Below are 19,414 nucleotides of genomic sequence, written 5' to 3'. Positions count from 1 at the left end.
ATCATTTTCGAGAATGAGGATTAAATACTGGACATAGATTAAATATAGCTGTTTTTCCTTTGTCTCCCTCACATTTTCATCTGTTCTTACGACTAGTAAACAAAACCATATGATTTACTTAATGTTATACAAAAACAGAATAGAATTGAACAGACTTGAGTTTGGTATTTTGGGTCCGGCCCTCCTCAACAGTCCCAGTTTGTCATGTGGCCCCTTGGGGAAATTAGTTGCCCACCCCTGATTTAGCAGTATTTAAGTATTTAGCACACGGTCAGTATTGAGCACAAGGTCAGCATTTAGCACACGGTCAGTATTTAGCACATTTAGCACACGGACAGTATTTAGCACATATAGCACAAGGTTGGTATTTAGCACAAGGTCAGTATTTAGCACACGGTCGGTTTTTAGCACGGCGGTCAGTATTTAGCGCGGCGGTGGTCTACCAGTAGGGTCGCTCCCGTCCTGGTCTAGTTCACACCTCCCCTTCTGATGGGCTGTGAGGCGCGACGGGCAGGAGGTACACTGTCTGGGTCGTGGGTCTCCATGGTGGTGGTAGCCTACACTTCCTCCTCACCTACAGGGAATATTTATACGCATGAATGATTGAACACTTGCTGCATATGAGCAGTTAGTGACCAAATTTAATTTATATTAGTTTGTTTGGGAATATGATCAGGCAATAACCAACTCTTTAGAGACCAACGCACTTGAATTTGCTCTGGCAGATCCGTTGGGCCACTCTCTCATTCATGCCCATTTCCTAATCACCCAAAACCCAGGAGCCAATCACAACAGCATATCCAGCATAGGGGCGGGCTTACAATGACAGACAGAGAGAAGGATGGTTATCACCACTTTGTACACAGCCAATGCCTATGCTGATGAAATTGACACAACTGCATTTAAAAACCTTTGTGTGTACATCATAAGACTTTAATGTACAGGGCCCTAATATCTCAATTAAGAATTCGTCTGCTGTTGGCCAGGCTAAGTCTCACCAGATTACGTCCATGACCACATCCGACAAGTAAAGTGATGAGTGGAAATGTACTAAACATGTCATAGTAACCAAGTAGAATAATGTAGTACTTATAGCAGACAAGGGGAGATGCTGTTGGTGGTAGCCTACACCAGGGGACTTTAACTGGTCTCTGACCATGCATTCAATAATGTTGTTTAACTGTAGGCATCACCATTTTTAAACCTAACACCTCATATTAATAGTAGTGGTCCTCATGGTGCGTTGCTACTTAGTCAGAGTGGTGGTCCCCCGCTCACAATCAGTTGATGCCTTGATGCTTCAAGTCCAAATTGGCTTCTGTCAAGCACCTTGAGGCATATTCATATATTTTGACGCTAAAATGAAATAAAATTGAATTGAATATCCGTTGTGCTCTATGCCTTTAGGAAAACACTATTTTTCAACAGAAAAATGTATTTGTGTGTGGACATGCAGTAGGCCTTACACACACACACACCTACTCACAGCAGTCTGGGGACTAGTAGTTGTGTGGTTTGGCCAGTGTTGCCACAGTTACCTTGAAAAAGTAATCTGATTACTGATTACTCCTTTAAAAAGTAACTTAGTTACTTTACTGATTACTTGATTTTAAAAGTAACTAAGTTAGATTACAAGTTACTTTATTAGTTACTTTCAGCAGCTGCCGACAACACCCCCACCGCCTCAAACATAAAAATGATAACCGGTTTTGGTAGTTTGGCCTTTTCATGTAGCCTTGGCAACTAGCCATCTAGTATAGGCCTGAGTAATATGCAAATGAAATTACACTTGTTAAACTCACCTCAACAAGTCTTTTGCAATCATTTAATCCGCCGTGAGCAATGCTAAAGTCACTGTTACAAACAGTGCAGTGTGCAAGACTATTATGTTTTACTCTTATGAGACAATTGGGTACACTTTTGTGTAATCTGATGTGAAATGGGTCTTAATGTTCCTTTTTGAGGGGCACTGACTCTGCCATGACACTCCTGTTCCTAGATACACTAACTGAACTGATTAATTAAGTTCGGGAGAAAAAAGATATAAGCCCACGTACACTGAAAACTGATTGGTTGATTTAGCAAAACAGACCAGGATGCTCTCTGTCTTGGATGTGCTTGCAGGCACACACACACCACTCCCCTCTCTCTCCCTCTCCGTTGTGTGCGCGTTAAACTCAGATGCACACGCGATTTGAAGTCCGGTCTGGCTTGCGTGCTCTTGTTCGCTCTAGGTTCCGGGAGATTTTATGTAATTTGCGGGCGTCAGGATATCAATATGTGGGAGACTCCCAAAACTTCGGGAGACTTGGGATGTCTAGCTAGACAGCACTTTGTCGCCAGCACAGAATGTAGGCATGGCATAGCCTACATGACGTTAATCCCCGAGACAAGAAGAAAGCAAGGAATATATCTTTTTACTAAGGAAAATGACAGAAATAGTAACGCACAGTGACTTACATAAATAACTTTAATCTGATTACTGGTTTATAAATAGTAGCGCGTTAGATTACTCGTTGTCGAAAAAGACACTAAGTACTAAGTACTACTAAGTAACGCGTTACTGGTATCACTGGGTTTGGCATAGCATACCTGGACAGGTAATTGTGAGGTTTGGCATAGCGTACCTGGACAGGTAGTTGTGAGGTTTGGCATAGTGTACCTGAACAGGTAGTTGTGAGGTTTGGCATAGCGTACCTGGACAGGTAGTTATGCGGTTTGGCATAGCATACCTGGACAGGTAGTTGTGAGGTTTGGCATAGCGTACCTGGACAGGTAGTTATCTCCCCCCAACCCTGGACCCCTTCCAGTTTGCATACCGAGCCAAGCGGTCTACAGAGGATGCAATCTGCTCTGCCCTCCACCCAGCCCTCACCCACCTGGAAAAAAGAGACTCATATGTGAGATTGCTGTTTATAGACTTCAGTTCTGCATTCAACACCATAATACCACAACAACTCATCTGCAAACTTGACAAACTGGGACTCAGTACCTACCTCTGCAACTGGCTACTGGACTTGTTGTTGTTGGTACGTGTTGGCAACAATACCTCAAGCAGCATCACACTGAGCACAGGGGCCCCCCAAGGTTGCGTGCTCAGTCCGCTGTTTCTTCACCCTGCTGACGATGACTGCACTGCAACCTACAGCAACAATCACATAGTGAAATTTGCTGACGACACAACTCTGGTGGGTCTCATCACCAAGGGCTTAATTTAGACTCAATACAGGTTGGAGGTCGACCATCTGACCACGTGGTGCAGGGACAACAACCTCCTGCTGAACGCCAGCAAGACCAAAGAGATTGTTGTTGACTTCGGAGAGGTCACACCCAACACCTGCCACTGACCATCGACGGTGCTGTGGGTGGAGAGAGAGCGAGCAGCACCAAATTCCTGGGGGTGCACATCAGTGAAGACCTCTCCTGGACCACCAACACTGCATCACTGGCTAAGAGAGCTCAGCACCGCTGTACTTCCCTCGTGAAACTCAGGCGAGCAAGTGCTCCACCAGCCATCATGACCACATTCTACCAAGGCACCATTGAGAGCATCCTCTCCAGCTGTATCGCTGTGTGGGGTTGGAAGCTGCACTGAATACAACAGGAAAGCCCTGCAGCGCATAGTGAACACAGCTGGAAGGATTATTGGTGCTTCACTCCCCTCCCTGAAGGACATTTACACCACCCACCTCACCCGCAAGGCTCACCAAAATTGTGAGTGATGCAAGTCACCCCGCTCACAATCTGTTTGATCTACTGCCCTCTGGGAAGAGGTACAGAAGCCTGCGCTCCCGCACTACCAGACTCACCAACAGCTTCATACACCAAGCTGTAAGGATGCTGAACTCTCTCCCTCCTCTCCCCCTCCACCCTCAGCTACATAACATCCTGGACATTGAACCCACAATGGCCGCCTGCACTACTCCACTTGCACACTTGAACACTTGCACACTTGTACACTTTACAACTTGGTGTTGTTGTCCTGAAAACACAACACTTCTGCTGCTCTTACATAACTTGCACCACTATGCCACTTTCTTTCTTACTTAGGTCAAACAGAACTACCCAAGCCTTTTATTGGCCTGACTTTGCACTAGTATTTTATTGACTGTCTATGCACAATTTCAACCAAATTTTGCTGCTCTTATTTTTTCAGTATTATATGTGCCCTCTTATTTACTTATTTACTTACTTTTTTGTTTACTTGAATGTTATGTTTGTCTGTGGACTTAAATTGGTAAAATATGTCTTGTCTTCACCGTGGGATAGTGAGAAACGTAATTTCGATCTCTTTGTATGTCTGGAACATGTGAAGAAATTGACAATAAAGCTGACTTTGACTTTGACTTTGACTTTGACTTTATGCGGTTTGGCATAGCATACCTGGACAGGTAGTTGTGTTTGGTACCTGGACAGGTAGTTTTGCGGTTTGGCATAGTGTACCTGGACAGGTAGTTGTGAGGTTTGGCATAGTGTACCTGGACAGGTAATTGTGAAGTTTGGCATAGCGTACCTGGACAGGTAGTTATGCGGTTTGGCATAGCATACCTGGACAGGTAGTTGTGAGGTTTGGCATAGCGGACCTGGACAGGTAGTTATGCGGTTTGGCATAGCATACCTGGACAGGTAGTTGTGTTTGGCATAGCGTACCTGGACAGGTAGTTTTGCGGTTTGGCATAGCGTACCAGGACTGAGCAGATTATTGCAGCTGGTATCCTGGTGGCGGGTTCTGCATTTGATCCCAAATTAGCCCAGAGCTGTGGCCTGGCATACAGTTCGGCCGTTTATTATTCAGGAGAACGTGCGGCTTGCCAGCTTGGCTAGCTGTTGACAGATCTAGACTGGAACATTTCGGCTCTCCCATAGCCAGGTGACTGCTACTGATAGAGCCGACAGCTTCTGTGTTTCATCCCAAATGGGTCCAGATCTGCTGTTCCTTTTCTGACACACAGAAAAGGAACGAGTTGCTTTAAGGCCAGGTGTGATTTCAACACCAACGAAAGTGAATTCAGAGCCCTATGCTTTGTTTTGTATATACAAATATGAATGTATAAGTTTGCCCAGGTGAGACTGAATAGGCTGCCAAGAATAATTAACCCATTAGTTATGAATGATAACATCCACACATTAACATATAGTTTATGAGTGGACGTTGTCATTCATATTAGCTAGAGTGATATTATACCGGTAGTTTATGAGTGGACGTTATCATCCATATTAGCTAGAGTGATACTTTTTTGCTATTATTGTTATAGTTATCATTTTTGGCATGAACGGCCTTTGACTAGTACTAGTGGTGGTAGCTGCTAGAGAAGGCAACATTTCAAAATGATAAATAAAGGAATCGTGTCTACAGTTTTGGAGAGACAGTTCAGTGAGTCCTTTATTTAGAAACAGGTAGCTCGGTAACTCGGCGCTGAGTAACCAGACCACCCACATGTTGGTACCTTTCTACACCAGTCAGCGTTCGCTTAACGGAAAGTCTGACTCCAGAACAGCTCGAAAGCCACAGTAGATTCCCTCAGGGAGAAGCAGGCTGCAAACGCATGCATGTTTAGGCCCTGAAGGCCAACACATGTTCTCTCACACACACTCACACTCACACACACACACAAACACACACACGTTGTGATTAACACACAGGTGAAGTCCTCTACCCCTCGAATGGGCCATGCGTTGGTTGAGCGATGCAGTTTCCATGACGATGCTCCATATTCATATCCACATTCAGACTGTATTTTTTCTATCAACAGAACTGTCCAAAGCTCCCGCCTCCCACACTCTCCACGCTAGTGGGCCTCTCTGCCAGCCGCTCGCACCAGTTGTATGCTGGGACTTCAACACACTGATTCCCTTCCACATCTGTTGCTTCATGTGGACTAAAACAACGTCTGATTCTTATCGTCGCTATCATTTTGTTACCTTTGTATTTAGTAAGATATATTTCCACCACTGGCCATTGTGCTGGAATGCCATTGACAGTAATGAGATGGGTAAATGGATAGTGATAGCTCATGTGGTTATGTTATATAGACATTTAATTCACTTCATTCTGAACCGATTGTCATGATATTTGGTTTGCTATAAATGTGGGAGAATGATATCGGTTACTTTTTGGAATCTAATCCCATTATGACAATTTAATCACTGTTTGCTTAAATTCTACTAATAATGAATAGCCATAACTTCATGTTTTGGTGGTAATTACGCCTCCGCAACAGAATTAATTAATTCAGGTAAGTAATCTTGACCACTCCAATGTGACAAACGCATTGACGTATTCCATCTAATAGAAGTGAATGGAAATGCAGTATCTCGGTTTCTGTGTCCCATCACATCCCATACGTGCACTCAGCTCTGCTGTTACCATCAGTAACCCTGAACACACACACATACACACACACACACACACACACACACACACACACACACCCAGCACCACCACCACAAGCGCAAAAACAACAAAACGCCCACATACACCTCAGGCAACATCTACTCTCTATCTATCTGTGTTCTCCTCCGCATATCCTTACAGGGATTAAATGATACTTCATTCTGTTGCTGCTGTCAGGGATCATGCTATTCTCCTCTGCGTTTTTTTGCCATTTTTTTATACTGTTACAGAAGAGGAATTGTATTAAGTGATATCACATTCAATTGATGTTCCTGGGAATTGTGTTTGTGTGTGTGTGTGGGGGGGGCATAACCTGCATTGTTGGCATGGTGAAATCATTCAAAAGTGGGTGAGGTATAGCCTGGGCTTTAGCATGTAGCCTGAGGTTTAGCATACGCTGGGCATCACAAGAGGGATCTTTTCAAATTACAGTCTCATCTCCAGTCCTGTGTCAAAGTCTCTTAAAAGGAGCTATTACTATTTGAAGCTTAATATGAACACAGTAATTGACTCACTGCTTGCGATAAATGGTCTTTGTGGGCTGTGTAACAAATTTTAAAAGCTATGATGGATAAGATATTAATGAAAGGGTGCGACCAGAATTCTTGTTTCAAAAATAACAGGAGAGAAGGGTGTTTTCAGATGGAGTGACATAATGCTAATTAACGATGGAGTGACATAATGCTAATTAACAATGGAGTGACATAATCCATATAACACTGGAGTGACATAATGCTAATTAATGATGGAGTGACATAATTAATGATGGAGTGACATAATCCATATAACACTGGAGTGACATAATGCTAATTAATGATGGAGTGACATAATCCATATAACACTGGAGTGACATAATGCTAATTAATGATGGAGTGACATAATCCATATAACAATGGAGTGACATAATGCTAATTAACAATGGAGTGACATAATGCTAATTAATGATGGAGTGACATAATTAATGATGGAGTGACATAATGCTAATTAATGATGGAGTGACATCTATCTATAAAGCAAGAAGCGTCTGTGTGTCCGGATGTCTGTGTGTCTGTGGCACGCATATCTCGCTGACCGTTTGTCAGACTGATTTCTGGTGTCTTGCTATGGACGTGAGTAGGTGCAGTGCCAAATTTGACGTTGTTTGAATAAGAAATGCAAAAGATATAAGTAAAAGAAGCACATTGATTTTGGCTAAGAAGCCCTCCCCCTCCCACACACCACTGTACTGTAAGCTGCACCAGTGCGGGATAGAAGGGGCTTTGGCAGAACTGGATCAGTGTAGGTTACGGGTAAAACTTAACATGTCTGCCTCAACAATAAAGTGAACTCCGGGATTTTGCAACAACACGCCAACACACACAGGTATGCAGGCTCTTCAAAATGACGTAAAAAATGATGTGCAATAAACGGACACTTCGAATAGCCCAGGCTTTAAAGAACGTCTCAGAATGCCACACATGCAAAGCATAACCAGCGACAAGCAACGAGTGGCAGACAGAGTGTGATGTCACTTATATGAATAGCCCAGGCTACTTTGGACTGTCTTTAGACTTTGAATAAGCAAACGACAATTCCAACTGCAAGGTCCTAAATTGAAACAAGCGATAATGGTCCCGAATTAAAGAACGTCTCAGAATGCCACACATGCAAAGCATAACCAGCGACAAGCAACGAGTGGCAGACAGAGTTTGATGTCACTTATAGGCCACCAGAGACTGTTTTTGAGTCACACCGTTGCAAATTTCATATGCATCATTCCACAAAATGTTGGTTTTCTCTATCATCAAGGTATTCAATAGGCTAAGCATATATCCTTGACTCAAAACAGCTGTTAGTCATTTTGATTTGTAAAAAATGTCACATGCAGCCATGCTTAAATTCTGCTCACTTCACATTTATTATATTATTATATTGTCTGCATTAATTATTGAATGCTTACCTGGCATTATGTTTTTCCCTATCATCCTATTTTTAAAGCAGGCCTATACCTGCAGGCATGTAATTGGGCTACAGGAATAGCATGTTTGAACGGGCACTGCACCAGTAATGCTAATTAATAATGGAGTGACATAATGCTAATTAACAATGTAGTGACATAATGCTAATTAATGATGGGTGACATAATTAATGATGGAGTGACATAATGCCTAATTAATGATGGAGTGACATCTATCTATAAAGCAAGAAGCGCCTGTGTGTCCGGATGTCTGTGTGTCTGTGGCACGTGATATTCGGGCTGACCGCTTGTCAGACTGATTTCTGGTGTCTTGCTATGGACGTGAGTAGGTGCAGTTGCCAAATTTGACGTTGTTTGGAATAAGAAATGCAAAAGATATCATAAAGAAGCAACGGTGGCTTCGCTGCTAGCCACTCCCCCACACACCACTGTACTGCCAAGTTAACAGTGAGGGATAGAAGATATGGGCTTTGGCAGAACTGGATCAGTGTAGGTTACGGGTAAAAAAAAACTTAACATGTCTGACCTCAACAATAAAGTGAACTCCGCCGATTTTTGCAACAACACGCCAACACAGGTATGCAGGCTCTTCAAATGACGTAAAAATGATGTGCAATAAACGACAATTTAATAGCCCAGGCTTTAAAGAACGCCTCAGAATGCCCACATGCAAAAGCATAACCAGCGACAAAACAACGAAAGGGCAGACAGAGTGTGATGTCACTTATATGAATAGCCCAGGCTACTTTGGACTGTCTTTAGACTTTGAATAAGCAAAATCGACAATTCCAACTGCAAGGTCCTAAATTGGAAAAAAGCATAATGGTCCCAATTAAAGAACGTCTCAGAATGCCACACATGCAAAGCATAACCAGCTTACAAGCAACGAGTGGCAGACAGAGTTTGATGTCACTTATAGGCCACCAGAGACTGTTTTTGAGTCACACCGTTACCAAATTTCATATGCATCATTCCACAAAATGTTGGTTTTTCTATCATCAAGGTATTCAATAGGCTAAGCATATATCCCTTGACTAAAACAGCTGTTAGTCATTTTGATTGTAAAAATGTCACATGCAGCCATGCTTAAATTCTGCTCACTTCACATTTATTATATTATTATATTGTCTGCATTAATTATTGAATGCTTACCTGGCATTATGTTTTCCCCTATCATCCTATTTTCAAAAGCAGGCCTATACCTGCAGGCATGTAAGTGGGCTAAGGTGAATAGCATGTTTGAACGGGCACTGCACCAGTAATGCTAATTAATAATGGAGTGACATAATGCTAATTAACAATGTAGTGACATAATGCTAATTAATGACAAGAACTACATTCAAGTACGTTTAGAAGGGAGTCCTTTTTAGATTTTCCTAAATAATTTTAGTATAATTTAAAATGTCTACATGTTATAACATTTCTACCAGTAATACCCTGATTTAATTTCTGTTCATGATAAAAAACAAGTCATGTTTGAGTCTGTATTTAATCTTTACTGTTAATAAGGTCTATATCAAGATGCTCCATGTATTACTGTGTATGTGCACATTTGAGCCAGCTAGTTTTCCTGCATGTTTCTATGAAGTCTTACTGTATATTGGCTGACTGCCCAGATTGACATGAAGCGGACCCAGTTGTGTGCAAGGCCTGAGTATTATGTAACGGCTGTTCACTATATAAAGTCCAGTGTTAGCTCCATAGCAGTGGGCCTGTAGTGCAGATAATAAGATGCCCTTAATTGCGCTTGCGGCACAGAGATAGTAAATGTGTAAAACAGCAATGGGTGTGTATGGCATGATGGGTGAGCTTTTTAAGATCAAGTGAGTTGGGAATACATTGTGTGTGTGTGTGTGTGTCAGTAGAAATTTCTGACTGTTGAACAGCATTAAAGCAGTAGTGTGGGTATGCTTATTTGTATTGGATTGTGTTTGTAGGTGTGTGTGTAGTGTGGGTATGCTATCTGTATTGTCTTATTGTGTGAGGAAGTAAGGAGTCTGTGTGTGTGCATACATGTCTTCATATGTTTTACAAAGTGTAATGTGTGTACATGTGCGTGTATCAATTTGTATGGAGCTAAATTTGTCTCAATAATATTTGTATATGCGCAGAGGGGGATCCACAAATATTTCTTGATTTGCATGTGTGTTTTGATATCTACAAATAAAAAATCATATTTGTAACTCATTATTGATTTACAAATATAGATGTGCATTTGTAAATAAAATGCCATTTGTAAAACCGAAAATTTAATTTGTGAAATGTGATTCTGCATTTGTGGATCACCAGCACGCGCATTCTTCGCTTTCTAAAGTTACGTGTTTTTGAGACGTTCTTCACATGAAAGTCACACAAATCCACATGCAAATCAAGAAATATTTGTGGATCCCCCTCTGTGCATATACAAATATTATTGAGACAAATTTAGCTCCATAATTTGTGTGTGTGTGTTCATGTGTTTAGGTAAGTTAATGTATGCATTTGTGGCAGTAGCATATTGTGTATGTTTCCAGTAGTGTGTGTGTGTGTGTGTGTGTGTGTGTGTGTGTGTTTTCATCTGAGAAATGTGTGTGGTTGGAAGAAACCACCAACTGCATTGATTATGTGGAGGAGGCTGAGTGTGTGTGTGTGTTCTCTGTTGGCTGACGGGTTGGGTTAGGGACTGGCACACACCCCTCAGCCAGGCTGTGGATGGGAAGAGCAGGACGCAATAATCCCTTTTCTCTTCTCCTCACTACCTTCTTCCTTCCTTCTCTTCTTCCCCTGTTCTGTTCTGTTTGTTTCCCTCCATCCCTCTCTTCCTCCTGTTCTCCTCTACTCCTCCTATTCTCCTCTCCTCCTGTACTCCTCTCTTCCTCCTCCTCTCCTCTCTTCCTCCTGTTCTCCTCTCCTCCTTCTCTCCTCTCTTCCTCCTGTTCTCCACTCCTCCTCCTGTTCTCCTCTCTTCCTCCTGTACTCCTCTCCTCCTCCTCTCTCCTCTCTTCCTCCTGTTCTCCTCTCCTCTTCCCTGTTCTCTCTTCCTCCTGTTTCCTCTCTTCTCCTCTCCTCTCTTCCTCCTGTTCTCTCCTCTTCCTCCTGTTCTCCTCTCTTCCTCCTCTTCTCCTCTCTTCTCCTCTCCTCTCCTCCTCCTGTTCTCCTCTCTTCCTCCTCCTCTCCTCTCTTCCTCCTGTCTCCTCTCCTCCTCCTGTTCTCCTCTCTTCCTCCTCCTCTCCTCTCTTCCTCCTGTTCTCCTCTCCTCTTCCCTGTTCTCTCTTCCTCCTGTTCTCCTCTCTTCCTCCTTCTCCTCTCTTCCTCCTCCTCTCCTCTCTTCCTCCTGTTCTCCTCTCCTCTTCCCTGTTCTTTCTTCCTCCTGTTCTCCTCTCCTCCTCTCCTCTCTTCCTCCTGTCTCCTCTCCTCTTCCCTGTTCTCTCTTCCTCCTGTACTCCTCTCCTCCTCCTCCTCTCCTCTCTTCCTCCTGTTCTCCTCTCCTCTTCCCTGTTCTCTCTTCCTCCTCCTCTCTCTCCCCTCCTGTTCTCTCCTCCTCCCTCTCCTCTCTTCCTCCTCCTCTCCTCTCCTCCTCCTGTTCTCCTCTCTTCCTCCTCCTCTCCTCTCTTCCTCCTGTTCTCCTCTCTTCCTCCTCCTCTCCTCTCTTCCTCCTGTACTCCTCTCCTCCTGTTCTCTCTTCCTCCTCCTCTCCTCCTCTCCTCTCCTCCTCCTGTTCTCCTCTCTTCCTCCTGTACTCCTCTTCCTCCTGTTCTCCTCTCCTCCTGTACTCCTCTCCTCCTCTCCTCTCTTCCTCCTGTTCTCCTCCTCTTCCTGTTCTCTTCCTCCTGTTCTCTCCTCCTCCTCCTCTCCTCTCTTCCTCCTCCTCTCCTCTCCTCCTGTTCTCTCTTCCTCCTCCTCTCCTCCTCCTCTCCTCTCCTCCTCCTGTTCTCCTCTCTTCCTCCTGTACTCCTCTCTTCCTCCTGTTCTCCTCTCTTCCTCCTGTACTCCTCTCCTCCTCTCCTCTCTTCCTCCTGTTCTCCTCTCCTCTTCCCTGTTCTCTCTTCCTCCTCCTCTCCTCTCCTCCTCCTGTTCTCTCCTCCTCCTCCTCTCCTCTCTTCCTCCTCCTGTTCTCTCCTCCTCCTCCTCTCCTCTCTTCCTCCTGTACTCCTCTCCTCCTCCTCCTCTCCTCTCTTCCTCCTCCTCTCCTCTCTTCCTCCTGTTCTCCTCTCTTCCTCCTGTTCTCCTCTCTTCTGTTTGTTTCTTCTCTGTATTAATATTCACCCTCCACCTCCCCTCCATCTGCCCCCCCCCCTGGAAGCATGTCAATGGCTTGTCCCCTCTTTCTATTTGTGTGAATGCTGTGTGTGTGTGTGTGAGGAGGGTCTCTGTGTGCGTGTGTATGTGTGTGAGAGAGAGAGGGGAGGGTCTGATCTGTGTGTGTGTGTGTGTGAGAGAGAGAGGGGAGGGTCTGATCTGTGTGTGTGTGTGTGAGAGAGAGAGAGGGGAGGGTCTGATCTGTGTGTGTGTGTGAGAGAGAGAGAGAGAGAGGGGAGGGTCTGATCTGTGTGTGTGTGTGAGAGCGAGAGAGAGAGAGAGGGGAGGGTCTGTTTTGTGTGTGTGGCATGTGTGTCTGTATCTTTACTGTATGTGTGTATTCTGGCTTTGCTCTTTAGTCATTGGTCCTTAAAGGAGAATTCCGGTGTAATTTTGACCTAAAGTGTGTTGAAACATGATACCGAGTGTGAACGTATGTTTCCTAGCTCATTTCGGCTTGTCCCCTGCACTCAGAAATCTGGCGCTAGTTAGCCAATGCTATAGTACCAACAGTTTTTCGATGGGGGTGATTCCAAACATAATTCTGTGGAAAAGCATGGATTCCAGTTTCTAGCTACTGGAATCCATGCATTTCCACAGAATTATGTTTGGAATCTGATCCCTTATCATACCTGTTCATTCTTACTCGTCGCTCGACTTATCGTGACTAAATTCAAGATGGCTGCAAACGCTAAACTCTGTGAAGATACTGTCTGAATAAATCGTCTTGTAAGTGAACTACCAGTGCTTTTTCAAAGTTCTCAATGTCTCGTTTTAAATGTCAAGGCCCTTGGAAGTCTACCAATGAAGTATGGAGCTACTTTGAGCCTCAGTAAAATGGTGTAAAACAGTGATTTATTTGCTGGCTATAGGCCGATGCCGAAAGGCACCCCCATCGAAAAACTGTTTGTAGCATCGGCTAACTAAGCCAGATTTCTGAGTGCAGGGGACAAGCCGAGATGAGCTATAGTCATACGTTCACACTCGGTATCATGTTTCAACACACTTTAGGTCAATATCACACCGGAATTCTCCTTTAAGCACCAGTGTGTGTGTGTGTGTGTGTGCAGGCGTGTGTGTGTGTGTGTTCTCCCCAGGTATTTAGCCTCTCCTTATGCAGTCTTGCAGTCCACACTTGAGGAATGAAGAATCAGATAGAAATTGCACTAATCTGTTTCCCTCCTCTCTCTACAGAATAACTGGTCTGTTACAAACATCACTCAGGCTCTGTTTTATCTGTTGCCAATACTGCTGTCAATTTGCTCCCCAGTAACGTAAGCTACTAACAATTTGTTCCTAAATAGTGGCTGCCTTCTCCTCCACAGCATGCTGCAGAAATGCAGTGTGTTACACAACGACACGGTTCAATTATAAACTGCCATTTCTTTTCACAGTCTTTTGTGAGCACACAGCCTGCATCAGAGAAGCAAATCACTTTCAAAATAGCGTCACTTATTCTATATGAGAGTATAATAAGAGTATAGAAGTGACAATAGCATCACTTATTCTATATGAGAGCATAATAAGAGTATAGAAGTGGCAATAGCATCACTTATTCTATATGAGAGCATAATAAGAGTATAGAAGTGGCAATAGCATCACTTATTCTATATGAGAGTATAATAAGAGTATAGAAGTGGTAATAGCATCACCTATTTTAATAGTATGAGAGTATAATAAGAGTATATGAGTGACAATAGCATCACTTATTCTATATGAGAGCATAATAAGAGTATAGAAGTGGTAATAGCGTCACCTATTTTAATAGTATGAGAGTATAATAAGAGTATATGAGTGACAATAGCATCACTTATTCTTATTCTTTAATGATTTTTGCTAGACTTATGCAAGTAGTCAGTAGTCATATGATAGCTTACAACAGCCAGCAGACCATCTCCTTCTCTCTCAGCCTACAACAGCCAGCAATAAGAATACACACACACACACACAACATTAAATTGTACTTTTGTACTTTTTCTTTTTCGTATGTTTATGAGAATATGGCTTGAGCGTGGTGACCCTTTGACACCATGTTGTTTGTACGTGAGCGTTAAGGAGGCCACACAGACACAGAGAGTGCTAGCGAGGAGACGATAATTAGCTTCTTATCCAACCATGTGTTTCTGCTAATTGCCAAAACCACAGCTGGTCTGTGAGGCGACGGTGTGGAGGAGTGGGATGGGAAAAGCGAAACAATATCACGGATTTAATCGTACAACATTATACATGTTGGCGTGGCAACACATACAGGAGGGAAGAGAGAAAAAGGGGGAAGTGATAGTTAACAGAAATGATAACGAACAACTGAACTTAGCAACGAGTGATGTTTAAATTAGTAACTTAATATTGGACGGTCACTATAATACTAGCAGAATGGATTTCAACTGAACTTAGCAACAAATGATGTTTCAATTAATAACTTAAAATTGGATGGTCATTAAGCAGAGTACTAGCAGAACAGATTTCATGTTGAGCACCAGTAAAATTTCACTCTTCATTAAAAGACATGACAAGTAAAGGTGATCGGTATTTAGCACACAATTTTCTCCAAAATGACATTGACTCCCAACAGTGGGTTGGCAATCAGACCAGGCCGGGCTAACCCATTATCAAGTAGTAATGCCACCGATGCTTTGCCACACTCATGAGTGCAGCGAGATCTTTTACCAGTCTGCTGTTGCACATCTTTTACCAGTCTGCTGATGCACATCTTTTACCAGTCTGCTGATGCACATCTTTTACCAGTCTGTTGTTGCACATCTGCTGTTGCACATCTTTTACCATTCTACTGTTGCACATCTGCTGTTGCACATCTGCTGATGCACATCTGCTGTTGCACATCTTTTACCAGTCTGCTGATGCACATCTTTTACCAGTCTGCTGATGCAAGTGCTGTTTTCTTTGCAGCCATCTGTTGTGGCAGCAGCATCAGAGCCAGTCACACCAAGGCATACAAAGCAGCACTATGTGAGTTTAAGTCTAAAAGCCAGGAAGCTAGCCATTGCACAGTCTCTGATTGGCACCGCTACAAGCTTGCCAACATGCTAAATGGTGTCTTTTGCCACCACAGTCAGCAATATGATGCTGTGAAAAGTTGTCTTTCATTTTAGTGGTGTGTTCCTACCCGGGATACAGAACTGCATAGTGCCTATCCTGGATGGCCGGTGGTGTTTATTGGTCCTTCAAATGACCGTATACCAGTAAAATGAATTTTAACACAATGTCAAAGCTAGTTGCATGATAAAAAAGCATACATGAAAAAGGGGCACATTGTGGCATGGTATTGCTGGCTCTGTACTGGGGGAAGCTCAGGAGCCCTTAGAGTTGGTGGTTGAGAGGGGTGTTGCACATATGACTCTTCATGATGGACAACACTTCACATACCCTGTACAAACTACTGGTCAGACAGTGTCTACAAACTCTGATACACTGAAGACTGCTACAGGAAACTCTGCTACACTAAAGACTGCTACAGGAAATGACTGTAACTGCTATAGCAGTATTAATAGCCCACAGTCATAGGAGTATACGCTGACTCATACAGTGCTATATTTATTTATTTATTAGCTGTGTATCTGTGGGATTCGCTAACCAGCTCTTTCTGTGTTTTCCCTGTTCTTTTCTTCTCCACTCCTCTCCTTCGCTCCTCTCTCCCCTGTACACTTCTCTCCATCTCCTCTCTTCTCCTGTCTTCTCCTTTCCTCTTCTCTCCATCTATCTCTTCTCCTTTATTCCTCTTACTTCTTCTCTCTATCTCTTCTCCTGACCTTTCACCTCTCTGCACTGCTCTGTTCCCTCTTGTCTCTCATCCCCTCTTTCTCTCTCTCTCCTCTCCTCCTGTTCTCTCTCTCCTCTCTTCCTCCTGTTCTCTCTCTCCTCTCCTCCTCCTGTTCTCTCTCTCCTCTCTTCCTCCTGTTCTCTCTCTCCTCTCCTCTCTTCCTCCTGTTCTCTCTCTCCTGTCCTCCTCCTGTTCTCTCTCTCCTCTCCTCTCTTCCTCCTGTTCTCTCTCTCCTCTCATCCTCCTCCTGTTCTCTCTCTCCTCTCATCCTCCTCCTGTTCTCTCTCTCCTCTCCTCCTCTTGTCAGCCCAGCAGTGTCCCCCCTCCCCGCCGTCCTGATGTTCCGGTGATGCCCGGCGCCCCCCCCTCAGGAGCATGAAGAGCCTAGCAGGCGGGCGGCCGCAGTACCCGTACCCCCCAGTGCACAGCCGTGACCCGCGTTACGCCCCCTCCTACCTCCTGAGCCCGACGGAGGGCAGCTTCCCCCTGGACACGGCCCTGCTCCAGCAGCACGTGTCGCCCCGCACCTCGCTGCACTCCGACTGCCTGGTGATGGCGCCCGGGCTGCTCCCCGCCAGCGCCGGGATGCCCGCCGAGCACGTCTCCAGCAGCACCTTTCCCAGGATGCACTACAGCTCGCAGTACTACAACTCCATCCCGCGGGAGGACTGCGTCGCGCTCACGCCCACCGTCGCACACGCGCCCTCGTCCTACTCCTCCTCCTCCTCCCATCACCACTACCAACAACAACAACAACAACAACAGCAACAGCACCATCACTACAGCAACGCCCTGGCCGGTCACCACAGCAACCCGCGCAGCAACCGCCTCCCGTCGGGGATGATGGACCAGGTGGAGAAACAGCGGCCGGTCCAGCGCGAGGGCTTCCACACGCTGCAGTACCACCGCGGGGCTGGCACCGGCGAGAGCCCGGGCCGCATCCGGCACCTGGTGCACTCGGTGCAGAAGCTGTTCACCAAGTCACACTCGCTGGAGGGCTCGTCCAAGGCCAACGGCGGGGGCGGCCGAGTGGACAGCGTGCACCAGCATCACCACTCGTCCACCTCCTCCAAGCAGGGCGGCAGCGGCAAGCGCAGCAAGAGCAAGGAGCGGAGACACCGCTCGTCCGGCGACTGGTGGAGCTCCGACGACAACCTGGACAGCGACGGCACCTTCCGCGCCACGCACGGCATGATGGGAACGCGCCAGCAACAGATGGAGTACGCTGCTCAACACTGCCCCCCGCTGGACCACCCGAGCGGCCACTTTGGCCGCCTCTCGCTCAAGACGTCCAAGAGCAGCGGCGACATCAAGTGCTCGGCCTGCAAGGCCGCGCCGCCCGACGGGAAGTTCCTCAAGCGGAGCTCCTGGTCGACGCTGACCGTCAGCCAGGCCAAGGAGGCGTACAGGAAGTCCTCGCTCAACCTGGACAAGCCGTCCTCGCTGCACCACGAGCACATGGGCCATCGGCTGCACCACTACCTGCAGGTGAGTCGCACGACCCAGAGCACAGGTGTGTTTGCTAACATTGGCAAGCATGTGTGGGCAATAGGCAATAGGCAAACGCAACACAAGGTGTTGTAACAGTGGACAGTGTGCAGTCTGGTATGGTGTGGATGTGTGGGTTGAGGGGTCTTGTTCCGCCCTGAAGGGACTTATTTTCCCAGTAATGACCGGCGTTCTATACATCATCCCGCTTATTACTCGACTACTTGCCAAAACGAAATAAGAAACTCCCCACGATATGACTCTTTAGCCTACATAGCCTAGGCTATAGCCTAGGCTATAGCCTATTTGTTACCGTTCATCGTGGCATTTGCTGAGAAACATAGTTCGCAACAACACACGTTGATCTTGAATCAAATATTCTTTAGAACACAGCTGATCAACTGTCTGCTTTCACTTGTGAATGAAGTTCCAGTCCTTGCGTAGTGATATGAAATACCTGAAGTAGAAGCACAAACTCCGTTGCCATTGACAGCAGTAATTATATGTTTGCAGCGGTAATTACATGAAAATATTTCACCGTAGAACTTTGGGAAAGCCCATTCAAGTCAATGGAGCGTTGTACTTGCCTTGTGAAGAGCCGTGTAATAACTAATCAATAGCACTGCCGGCTATCTGAACACATCGATAAAGCAGTGGACTATCTGAATATCAGACTGAGGCAAAGGAGTGTCCGGTAATTACAACGCTGACTTTAATCACATGTGCCTTACGCGGGGGGGGGGGGTTTTAAAGGTGTTTTATGCGGGTTTAGGTATTTTGGGCGAGTTTAGAGATCCCTCTAGAGTCGCAATGTATTTATATATTTATATGGTACTTATCCCCCCTGTACACAATGCAAATGCTTTTGTTGTGGAGGTGAAGGAACAACAGGCAAAAACTATCTCCAAAGAGCTACATCTACTGACAAGGTAATGTTTCACGATTCTCGTGAGTTTTGGCAGGGTGCCGCTCTTGGAAGTTGCATGGCTGGTTTTCTCAGTAGGGACTCGCTACGTCTATGCTGTATAGCTATGCTAGGTGAACGATTTGCCTATTACAAGTTCGTTTACCATCAAATTGGCTTCATAAAGGTGAAAATCTTGCATAGTGTGCCTTTAATCACATGTGCCTTATGCAGGGGGGTGGTGATGGTGGCGGGTGCAGAGGCACCTTACGCAGTGCAGGGAGATGACAACAGCAGGACAGAGCAGCTCTGACCTACAGCATGCTCAGTGCCCATTCATCTTCATATTCACACAAGGAGCGGTCCGCAGGCGCACATGGAGATACATTACAGGAGCGGTCCACAGGCTCACATGGAGATACAGTACATTACAGGAGTGGTCCGCAGGCGGACGCAGAGATCTACTAAAGCTCTCACCCCCGGTGCTTACTGGGCCTCAGTGCTACAGCCAGAGTGCCCTCTTGGCAGAAGGAGCCTGTCATTTATCATGACGATAATGCCTCCGTTATAATGAACTAAGAGCGTATGCAGGTGTCAGAGAGTGTGAGAGCATTT

The 19,414-nt window shown here is 45.3% G+C and overlaps 1 protein-coding gene across 1 annotated transcript in view; it reads left to right on the top strand.

Moving 5' to 3' along the window:
- LOC125298972 (disks large-associated protein 2-like) overlaps positions 1 to 19,414 on the top strand; it is an 81,075-nt gene that overhangs the window by 14,125 nt on the left and 47,536 nt on the right. Inside the window, 1 exon segment of the mRNA XM_048249967.1 lies at positions 16,715 to 17,895. Coding sequence (XP_048105924.1) covers positions 16,783 to 17,895 — 1,113 coding nt within the window. The 5' untranslated portion in view covers positions 16,715 to 16,782.

The sequence above is a fragment of the Alosa alosa genome, chromosome 8, assembly GCF_017589495.1.
Source record: "Alosa alosa isolate M-15738 ecotype Scorff River chromosome 8, AALO_Geno_1.1, whole genome shotgun sequence".
In the NCBI taxonomy this organism is placed as follows: domain Eukaryota; kingdom Metazoa; phylum Chordata; class Actinopteri; order Clupeiformes; family Clupeidae; genus Alosa; species Alosa alosa.
The sequence above is the reverse complement of the archived record's forward strand: the minus strand, read 5'-3'. Positions and strand labels throughout refer to the sequence as shown.